Consider the following 11293-nt stretch of genomic DNA (forward strand, 5'->3'; position numbering starts at 1 on the left):
GGATCCACTGAGCACTGCTCAGGCTTGTCCCATGGGCTGTAAACAGTGACTGCACCAGGTGATGGGTGGGGGCAGCCACCTCCCCTAGCCACATCCACCCCGGGGCAGCAGCAGGAGGTGACTCAGGCTCCAGGACTCCTCCTGCACTCTCCCCCCTGCTTGCTCCTCCCGCCAGCAAGGCCTTTCCGAAGTGTTTGGGGGACCCAGTAAGGAAGGGGCCCACAGCTTCCCCAGACCAACAGGCCCTCCCCAAAGCAGCCAAGCACCTTCTCACCGGGCAAGGCCTTGGGAAAGGGTCCCAAGGAACCCCTCCTCCCGGAAACGGCCCCCAATCAGAGCGAAGGAGCAGGAGGGAGGGGTCCTCTACTCCCTGGCTGTGTGGCATTGGATAACTCACTTAACCTTTCTGAACCTTGATTTCTCATCTGTTATATGGAATTGATAATATTTCCCACTGCAATAGAGTCATCGTGAGGGCTGAATAAACTAATACAGGTAATAGTGCTGGCACAAAGCACTTAATAAATACCCCACTTTACTAAAAATTGTGCCATAAATGTTAGTTCCACTCCCACCTTTCTCTGAACCTCAGTTTCCTCCTCTTTAAAAGCAGTATCTTCTGACATTGGGCATAACGGCTGTAGCGAAGCTTGAAAGGATTATGGGTGTAAACACTATGAAGTCCTATAAAAATACAAGTTGCGCTTGCCAACCTTCCAGAAGAATCCACCCCATTCCAAGACCTCATTTCTTTCAGAGCCCACAGTACATTGTGCCAGATAGTCTCCTATTGCCCTCCACAGTGGGACCCACACCTTAGCCAGAGAGTATGAGCCATCTGCCCCCAAAAGCAGGCAGGGAGAAGATGTTCCCAGGAGCCCACCCTGGGCCAGACTCCAGGCTCCATTCATCCCTGTGTTTTATCCTCACCACCACCAGGGGAGGCTGGTTTTAGATCCCCACTTTGCGGATGAGGAAACTGAGGTTCCGCGTGGTTAGGAAAGTTACCCGGTGCCTCTTGGCGGGAACGTGGCAAAGCCAGGACTCACACCCAGGTTTGTCTGATGACAAAGCCAGGCCTGTGCCTCCACCCCTGGAACAGCAAGCCCAGGTCAGCCTGCCAGCCCCTCATCTGATGCAACCCTGCACCCCAACCCTGGCCCAAGCAGGCTCAGACAGAGGCAGTAACGGTGAGCAGAGCCAGCAGCCCTACCCCAGAGCGGGCTGGGGCAGGCCGGGACTCCATAGTCACAGCCCGCGAGGTGCGTGTGCCAGAACCCAAGTGGGTGGGAGGCTGGGAGACAGGCGCTGAGGGTGCAGTTCCCGCTGACTCTGTCCCAGTTTCCAATCTGGGAAGGCAGGGGGCAGGACAGCCCTCCAGAAACAAGAGGCTGGGGAACCCCACCTTCCACCACCCTTGCTGGGTGTCCATCCTCACCTTGGGGAGAACCACAAGGCACCCTACTTCAGGGAGGAACATGGTCTGAGGACAAGAGTCCTGGGCGCCCCCACTGGGGAATGGAGAGAGCTTCGCAGTGAGTCAGCAGCCTGGGCCCGGTGTGATCACCAATCACTGTGCACCAGCTCCCAGCGTGGCCCCGGCTGTGGAGCTCCACGGCTCAGCAATGCTGCAAGCCCTGCCCTCAGCGAGCTCCTGCTCCAAAGCAAAGTCCCCAAACTCTAAGGTGGACCCAGACCCCAGGGTTCTTGCTAAAACTGCAGATCCAGGTCCAGTAGGCCTGGGCTGGAGCCTGAGGTTCTGTTCATCAGACCTGCTCCTGGCGGGAGGGGGCGGGGGGGCCGGTGCTGCTGGCCAGGAACACAGTGATGATGCTCCATGCGCGCTGGCATCACCTGGGGAACCAAACAAACAACCTGAGGCCTGAGCCCACCCGGGAGATGCTGGTCCCATCAGTTCGGGGTGGAGCCTGGGCATTACGACTTTCAATGCTCACTGGGTGTCCCTAGGGTGCAACCGAGCCTTCGCTGTAGGGACAGACATAGAAACAGCTTTTACACACCCTGAGGAAGAGAGGCATCAGACGATGTGACTGGTACACTCTGGTAAGCGGGCATTTCAGCCTAGAGTGTGGGGCATACACAAAGGGCTTCCTATGTGTCCGTTTTATAGGGCTTACTATGTGCCAGGCTCAGTGCTGGGCCCCCTACGTTCATCTCCTTTCCTCCTCCCTGGACCACCAAGAGGCTTGGCATAGACACCCCCATTTTCCAGGTGTGGAGACTGAGCCTCTCTAGGCGAAGGCGTTGGCCACGCTCTCTCAGAGGGTAAGCGGCAGAGCCACATCGGAAACCCAGGTCTGTCTGACTCCGAGGCCTGCTTATTCGACTGCATCTCCCCACCCAGGGGACGATGTCACAAAGAGGGTGCCGTTGGCACTGGGCCCTGAAGGTGGAGCCGGATGCTAATTCTGCGTCCAATGAGTTCCTCCTCTCTGACCCTGTTTCCTCGTCGACATAAAAGAGGGGGGACCATTGGTCTTCAGGACCCTCCCAGCATTCCCGTCCTGTGAGTCCAGGCTCCCGGGTTTCACCAACGCTCTGCTTCTCTCCCCAAAGATATAAAGTACATCGAGGTGACCTCCGCCAGATCAAGGTGCCACGATGGCCCCCAGCGCTGCTCCAGCCCATCTGTCACCCCGCCTTTCGGCTCCCCACGCAATGGTGGCCTCCTCCTTTCCAGAGACGTCCCCCGAGAGACTCGAAGCAGCAGTGAAAGCCTCATCTTCTCTGGGAACCAAGGCATTGGGCACCAGCGCCCTCCTCCCCCGCCTGGGGCTCTGTCCTCTCATCCCCCACCCTCTCCCAGCATCTCCATCCCTTGCACGAGGAGCAAGGCCTCAGGCCCTCATGGCTTTGGTTCCCCCCTGATGGCTTCTCCAGGCCTGGAGAAGGGCCTGGGAGGCCCAGCCACACTGGGAGGCAACGGGGTCTCTATGGTGTCGGCCCACCCAGCGACGGATGTCAGCTACGTATTTGGAAGGTAGGCCACTCCCTCTATGACTTCTGATGTTGCCTCCACAACACACACACACACACACACACACACACACACACACACACATCATAGAGAGATAGCCTGCTCTGTCAGCAAAAATCTGGGCATGCACCAAAAATAAAAATAGCTGTTCTCTTTTGTGCCATCACCGCCCAGTTCTCTGCAGGCCCCACAGCAGAGCTGCACACACACCTAACCTGCCCAGGACCTCTGCCCCCTACACTGATTCCAAAGCCACTGTGCCAAGGCGGCCCCTGGCAAGGAGACCGGGATCCCACGGCCATGCCCACTGGCACCGGCCTCTGAGCGCAGGGAGAGGTCTGGCTGGAGGCAGAGCTGGCCTCCTCCCCTTCTCCAGCTAGGGAATTCCCTCTGCATGAGTGCGGACGTGGTCCGATCTAGGGCCAGCCTGTGTGCAGGGCTCTGGGGGGCGATGGGGTGATGGAGAGGCTGGTGTGACAGCTCAGTCAGACCTGCCTCGCTGGGAAAGCAGAGGGAACCCGTCCAGGCCACATGACCTGTGAAGGGTCAGCTTACTTGGCTACTTTAATTGACCAAAGACCACAGTGCAGGGACATTTCTGTATCTTTCAGCACCCCTTGGGGATCGGGTAGGCATGCCTTTTGCTCTGGGCTGTAGGGAGTGGAGTCTATAGTATAGGGTGTCCCAAAATTCACGCAAGAAGTAATTTTGATAGAAAACACAGGTTTATAATTAAAAATTGTAAACTTTTTATTGATTCATAAAGTATACAGTATAGGGTTATCTATGGAATAGCACATCAGGTAAATGGCCTCCATGGCTTTGCTGGCACATACGCAAAGCCGTGGTCTTCATTGGTCTTCATTGTCCCTGCTCCTGGGCCATAATTGGTACTTGGTAATGCTTATCAAATTGAAGGGATTAAAATCAAAGGGCAACAGATATTAGAATGTGATTCAATAAACCAAGTAAAATTAGGCTTTTATTTTTTGTTGTTGTTGTTGTTAATGCTCACGCAAAATTCAAATCTTGAGTGAATTTGGGGACAGCCTATATTTTATTTGACCAAAGCCATAGACACCCAGGTCACTAAATGACAGGGCCCAGCTCCAGCCCCCGAGTGCCCACCTCACCACCCTAACACTCTGCCCACCTGGTGCTCTCTCCCCTGCAGCAGCCAGTCCCTCCTCCGCTCCAGCATCTCCAGCCCACAGTCCTCTTCTAGGTCCTTGGAAAGCCCAGCCAGCTCTTCCTCCAGTCTCCACAGCCTTGGCCCAGGGTCCCTGTGCACAAGAGCCAGTGACAACCAGGTGCCCATCAGTACCACCCCAAGCAGGGGCCAGCCCGGAGCAGCCTGTTCCCCGCCACTGGACAAGGAGCATGCCAGCAGCTGCCCCCCATCCATCGCCAACTCCATGGTGGACATACCCATCGTGCTGATCAACGGCTGCCCAGAACCAGGGTCTTCCCCACCCCAGCGGACCCCAGGACCCCAGGACTTTGTGCGACCTGGGGCTGCTTCTGCCAGCAACCCTTGTCCAGCCACCAGGAGCCACAGCCAGACCCTGCCAGATGCCTCTCCCACCGCATCCCCACATGGTACGTAGTAAGCCAATCCCTCAAGCACTGTAAGGTTCGAGGTGGGGGGTGGGGGTGGGGGGGGACCAGACAAGCACCCATGATTTCTGCACTAGCCAGTCAACACATTGATTGAGTACCTACTGTCTGCCCAGCACTGTGCCAGGTGGTGGGGACATAGGGATGAAAACAGTCTAGAAAGAGAGGCCAAAATCAAGGATAACTATAGAGTAGGACAGTGATGGCGAACCTTTTGAGCTCGGCGTGTCAGCATTTTGAAAAACCCTAACTTAACTCTGGTGCCGTGTCACATATAGAAATTTTTTGATATTTGCAACCATAGTAAAACAAAGACTTATATTTTTGATATTTATTTTATATATTTAAATGCCATTTAACAAAGAAAAATCAACCAAAAAATGAGTTCGCGTGTCACCTCTGACACGCGTGTCATAGGTTCGCCATCACTGGAGTAGGATAAACACGGAGGTAAAGAAATGTTCTAAGTCTTATGGGGCCACAGAGGGGAGGAGTGATCCCTTTCGTCTGCGGAGCTGGGAAGGCTCCGCAGAGGAAGTGACATCTTCGCGGGATCTGGAAAGCAGATCACAAGCCCGTGGCCAGAGCAGGAGAGGAAGGGGGGTCCCCTGCAGAGGGAACAGAGTTCGCAGTCGGGAAGTGTGGAGCACATGGCACGTTGAGGAAATGACTGGGATTTGGGGTGCAGGGTGAGGCCATTGAGAGTAATTTGGGGCCAGATTGCAACAGGCCTTGAACACCAAGCTTAAGAGCAGATCTTTTTTTAAATATATTTTTACTGATTTCAGAGAGGAAGGGAGAAGGAGAGAGACATAGAAACATCAATGATGAGAGAGAATCATTGATCAGCTGCCTCCTGCACGCCCCACATTGGGGACTGAGCCTGAAACCCGGGCATGTGCCCTGGCTGGAAATTGAACCATGACCTCCTGGGTCATAGGTCAATGCTCAACCACTGAGCCACGCTGGCCGGGCCTAAAGAGTAGATTTTACCCTTTAGGCTACGGGAGACCATCGGAGGGTCTCGAACAGGAGAGTTGATGGGGTCAAAAGATCACGCTGGCAGCTGCGTGGCAGATGAATTACGGGCCTGGCCTGGGCAGGGAGAGCAGTTTCTATTTGGTTCTGTTTGGACTTTTATGATGATGTGATCCAGACAAGTCGAAACGGAGCCTGAAGCAGGGCGGGGCAGGGGTGGAGGAGAGGGGACAGAGCCAGGAGACCCTCCGGATAGGGAAGCAGCAGGCTCCATGACTAACTCGTGAGAGAGAGAGGGAGAGTCAGTCAGTCGTAACGTTGACGTTGGTGGGTGACGAGCAGAGCAGATCGAGGGGGGGACAGGGTAACGGAGACAATGCGTTCTGTTCAGACAGCGAAAACCACAAACCGGCAAACACCCTACTTCCCGGAGTCTGTGACTGCAGGCGTCCAAGAGAGCAAAACCAACCAGAACCCAAAGCAGTAAACACAGGCTGAGCCTTAGCACCCCGGGGGCTCCTCTCCCGTGAACAGAGCCCCCTGCCAAGCCCCGGGGACACTGTCCCTCCTCGTTCAGCCATCACCCTCCCAGGGCTTGCTTCTCAGGCTTCCCTCGGCCACAGGATGGGTGTCAAGGTGACTCCTGGCAGGAGGGGGCGGGGGAGGGGGGGATGCTGACTCGTGGGCTGCTCAGTCCCACTCATGAAGCTGGAAATGCTGACTCGTGGGCTGCTCAGTCCCACTCATGAAGCCTTGTCAATGCAAGCAAATTACATGACACATGTGCCCTTGAATCTGCTTTGACCATTTTCCTAGGACAAATCATTTGCAGATTTTAGTACAGTTTTTGTGAGTTACGCTCAACTGGCCAAAACACACATTTTCAAGATGTTGAAATTAAGAACCACGGCTCTCTGCCCTCGGGACCCAGAAAATGGGCATTTTGGCATCTCACAGAGCACATGTACTCAGTGTGGTGAGAGTCCCATCCGGGTTTGGTGATGCCCCAGGATATCACTAATTAAACCCTGGGATCTTATCAGATTCTGCAATATATTCTCACAACAAAATCCATTGTAACTTCATAGGCTACTGGAGCATAAAAGACCCTCGAGAGTTTTGTTGTTTGTTTGTTTGGGGGTGTGTTTTTTTTAATATATTTATTTCAGAGAGGAAGGAACAGGGAGAGAGAAACATCAATGATGAGAGAGAATCATTGATCAGTTGTCTTTTGCACGCCCCACACTGGGAATCGACCCTGCAACATGGGCATGTGCCCTGACCAGGAATTGAACGACCGACCCCGCAACCTGGGCATGTGCCCTGACCAGGAATTGAACCGTAACCTCCTAGTTCATAGGTCGCCGCTCAACCACTGAGCCACGCCGGCCGGGCCTCAGAGGTTTTGTGGTTCACTCAGTCCCCTCTGGGCTTTAGGAGCGAAACACTTGTCCCAAATCAGAGTCAGGAATCCATCTCCTGGCTTCTGAGCACACGCTCGTCTGCCCAGATCTGCTGTTTTCCTTTCCTTCACCTTTTCTTTCATTTTCTTTCCCAAACTGAATCTATCCCTAAGCAAGTTATAGGGCTAGTAAGGGGGAAGACAGTATGAAGTCAAACAAATGATGCATCTCAGATTCACCTATTAATCCCTTACTTCAGTCCCCAGCAGGCAACACTAGATGTGAGAAACTATTGCTCATTAAATTGATATTTTTATCTATTTGCCTTTGATACCAAGGATACAAGGGAAGACTCCTAAATCCTAGATGCGCCAAGCCCTGAAATTCTTCTGTTGGATTTTGGCTCGTTAGGCAGTTGGAGATACAATGGGGTTGGGGTAGGAGAGAGTAGGTTGAATGGGGCCAATGGGCAGGGGATGGAGGAGGGTCTCTCAGCTCCCCTCTGCCCAGCCTACAGGGTTCCCCTTCTCTGTTCGTCTCCAGGTCCCGCCAGGGACGTGCAGCCCACCATGAAGTTTGTGATGGACACCTCTAAGTACTGGTTTAAGCCAAGCATCACCCGAGAGCAAGGTAAAGGAAAACAGTGTTTCAGGGGACGAAGCTCGGGAATCAGGTCGGGGCCCTGGGTTGGGGCAGAGGAGGGGATGGCCAGTGGCAGGTCCAGGGAAGGGCCATGTCCTGCAGACCTCATGCAGCAGCAATGGCGGAGGTTAGACAATAGAAGGGACTTCCTGGGAACAAAAGGCGATCCTGTCACATCTGCTGTCTGATGACCCTCTGGGCTAGGGGACGGGGGCTGTGCGCGTGGGGCGGGAACTGTCTCTGACCCAAGGATTGTTCCAGCAATCGAGCTGCTGAGGAAGGAGGAGCCGGGGGCTTTCGTCGTGAGGGACAGTTCTTCATTCCGAGGCTCCTTCGGCCTCGCCTTGAAGGTGCAGGAGGCCCCCGCACCTGCCCAGAACCGATCAGGTAGGCACCAGACTCTGTCCTACCGGAATGAAGAATAATGGGGCCTGGGAGGGAGTGAGGATGGGGAGAACACCTGCCCAGAACCGACCAGGTAGGCACCAGTCTCTGTCTTTACTCAAGGCCTCTCCGAGGCAAGGGGGTGTGGTGGGTTCTAGTCCCAGCTGGGCTGCTAGCTTGCCGGGTGTCCTTGGGCCAGGCCTACAGTGACTCCTGGGGGAGGGTCTGCCTCGGTCCTCCCAGCTGCCCTCCAGCGCCCCAGGCTCTGGGAGCAGCTCCTTTCACAGCCACCTGAGCTGCCTCCACCTCCCCGATCATCTCATGGTGGGAAGAGGAGGAGGAAGATCCAGACCCTCTCCCGGCTGCTCTCTTCTGGGAGCCCACCTCCTCCCAGACCGGATTTATCACGAGGGGAACTAATGTAAAACATGTGTGACAGCTTATGGCCTACTTTCCCGGGGTCTCACACGCGCAGCACACATCGGTGGGCATCCACCCGCCCCAGGCACTGTGGAAGGCACCAGGGTACCGCCCTGGGGAAGGAGATTACAAACAGGTCATTACAGTGTGAGGTTCCTGGGTGGCAGCCCCTCCCTAAACCCCATGATTGCAGCCCTGGCCCTCAGGGAGTCTCCAGTCTGATGGGGGAGCAAACCAATGAGGTAACTGAGGCACCAAGAGTTAGTGGGTGACCCCCCCAGAACAAGTAAGTGAGAGAGTGAAAAACCAAGGATGAAAACCCAACCGGGACTTCTCTACCCTGTGTCTCTCCGACTACATAAGGGCGTGCCCCCCCCCCCCCCGGGGGGGTTAGCACGGAAGCCTTGCCCAGGAGCCAGAGAGGAGGCCAGCGGGCGAGGTGGGTTCTAGTCGCAGCAGGGGCCATTGCTCAGCCTCCCAGGCCAGCTGGGCTCGGGCAGGGACCATCTGGTGGAGAATAATGGGGCCTGGGAGGGAGTGAGGATGGGGAGAGAGGACCCAGGCTGAAGAGATTTGACCTAAACAGTCATCGAAAACCATCCCTGAGAGCTCTTCAGACCTAGAGAAAGGTCTGCTGAAGGGACCAGTACTGGATGCAGGAGCCTCTGAGCAGAATGCTGGCATCTCCTTTGCGGGAGGGGAGGCCTCAGAGATGGGGTTCCCAGAGGCAGGAGGATGGGCAGTTAACCTCGGATGGACCCGGAGGAGGCGGGTCAGGAGGGCTAACACGGGAGCCTCTGAGCAGAAGGGCTGGCACCTCCTTTGCGGGAGGGGAGGCCTCAGAGATGGGCTTCCCAGAGGCAGGAGGATGGGCAGTTAAGCTAGGATGGACCCGGAGGAGGCGGGTCAGGAGGGCTAACACTGGGCTCTGGGTCTCTCACCCGCCTGCACGCTCTCTTCTCTCTTTGTCCAGGAGAGGACAGCAGTGACCTTATCCGCCACTTCCTCATCGAGTCTTCCGCCAAAGGGGTGCATCTCAAAGGAGCAGACGAGGAGCCCTACTTTGGTGAGCCGGCGGGCCCCTGGGAGGGACCGGCTGTCCTGGGCCGGGAGAGGCCTTCTCACGCAGGGCCACCTGTTTCCTCGCAGGGAGCCTCTCTGCCTTTGTGTGCCAGCACTCCATCATGCCCCTGGCCCTGCCCTGCAAACTCACCATCCCGCAGAAAGGTGGGTCTGGGCCCCACGGAGGCAACATCAGGGCACCGGGGCTGCTTGTTCTCACTAGAAAGGCTCCTAGTGGGCACATCTCTCCTTACACGTGGATTATGTTAGTGTCACAGTTAACGGCAGCGCGTGCTCCGAGGCCCGTCAACATCTCCACTTCCTAGCTGTGAGAATGTTTCTCTCTCTGAGCCTCAGTTTTCTCATCTGTGAAATGGGGACAGCCATCATCATACCTACCTATCGGACTGGTGTGAGGATAAAATGAGATCATTCAGGCCAGGCTCTTAGCACGATGCCTGGCACCGAGTGGATGTTTGAGAAATAGCAGCTTTCGTTGAGAGGATGAAAGGAGCACACATCAGCCGGTTTGGGGAGGTTTGGGGGGTTTTTTTTCTTCCAGGTCTAACATTTACTGAGCACTCCCTCATTCATCCATAGCTCACGGCAACCCTGTGCAGCAGATGTTGCTGTTATTCCCCTTTCGCAGATAAGAAAAGCCGGGTGGTGGGCGTTAAGTAACTCACTCAAAGGCACACAGAGCCCGGATCAGGAAGCCCCCTCCGGAGTTCAGAGCCCAGCTGCACCCCCCGATGGAGCAGGCCATCTCCTCTCGGGCGTGCAGGGGGAGCAGCAAGGGGGCTTCTGGGAGAGGAAGCAAGAATGGGGGAGCCTCTGGTGGAGTGAGGGCGACAGTCTCCCTACTTACAGCAAAGAAAGGCCTGGGGTTGGTGTGGGCCGGAAAGAAGTGAGGGGGTCAGGGGGGCCTCTGAGGACCGGATCACTGCAGCTGTCCAGGGAGGAGGGAGGAGTGAGGAGGGGAAGGAGGATCAAAGGGCTTGCAAGCTGGGCGCTGGCTGGGGAGCCCAAAGTGGCGCCCCCCCCCCGCCCCCCCATCGTGGGTGGGGGTGGAGATGTTCAAAGGGATTGTGAGGCCTGTTCTTCTGAGAGGGGTCCATTCACTCCACCGCCGGCCCCTCGGGGCCTGTTCCTTTACTTTGGCTCAGAATTGGGAGGCGGAGACGGAGCCTCAGACCCCGCTACAGACAGCAGGGCCTCCTGCCTGAAGAGATCTGCGGGTGAGTGGTGGTGTGTGGGCTCCAGGCTTGGCTGTACCCCCGGAGGGCGCCTCCCAGCCCTGCACGCACGCACACGCATGTCCACACGTGTTTCCCATCATCACTGTATTTCTTCATCTTTAACAAGGTGCCACATTCCTTCCCCTCTCTGTAAACCAGGAGATCAGAGGCTGCAGGGAGTGGGCCAAGGGGAAGAGGGGCCCGAGAGGAGGGGGCTGGCGAGGTTTACACCCCATCCTCCACACTCTGGCACATGCAGACGTTCTGGGGTCTCTACAGTGCTGCTCTGGAGGCTGTCCTGTGTCTGCCATCCTCTGTGGTGTCCTGGGGTTTCCATAAGGCAGTGATGGCGAACCTTTTGAGCTCGGCGTGTCAGCATTTTGAAAAACCCTAACTTAACTCTGGTGCCGTGTCACATATAGAAATTTTTTGATATTTGCAACCATAGTAAAACAAAGACTTATATTTTTGATATTTATTTTATATATTTAAATGCCATTTAACAAAGAAAAATCAACCAAAAAAATGAGTTCGCGTGTCACCGCTGACAC

At 55.6% G+C, this 11293-nt stretch overlaps 1 protein-coding gene across 6 annotated transcripts in view; it reads left to right on the plus strand.

The window, feature by feature from the left end:
- Nucleotides 1-11293, plus strand: part of TNS4 (tensin 4) — a 24100-nt gene that overhangs the window by 7581 nt on the left and 5226 nt on the right. For 3 of the 6 annotated variants that reach the window (XM_014536126.1, XM_005861854.2, XM_014536122.1), the window contains exons 3-9: nt 2578-3001; nt 4173-4597; nt 7540-7626; nt 7900-8025; nt 9416-9508; nt 9592-9669; nt 10671-10742. In XM_014536126.1, the coding sequence (XP_014391612.1) occupies nt 2578-3001; nt 4173-4597; nt 7540-7626; nt 7900-8025; nt 9416-9508; nt 9592-9669; nt 10671-10742 (1305 nt within the window). Of the gene's footprint in view, nt 1-939; nt 1191-2577; nt 3002-4172; nt 4598-7539; nt 7627-7899; nt 8026-9415; nt 9509-9591; nt 9670-10670; nt 10743-11293 lie in introns of those variants that run through there. The other 3 variants (XM_014536125.1, XM_014536123.1, XM_014536124.1) reach the window with 3 other exon arrangements.

Source organism: Myotis brandtii, unplaced genomic scaffold (assembly GCF_000412655.1).
Source record: "Myotis brandtii unplaced genomic scaffold, ASM41265v1 scaffold157, whole genome shotgun sequence".
In the NCBI taxonomy this organism is placed as follows: domain Eukaryota; kingdom Metazoa; phylum Chordata; class Mammalia; order Chiroptera; family Vespertilionidae; genus Myotis; species Myotis brandtii.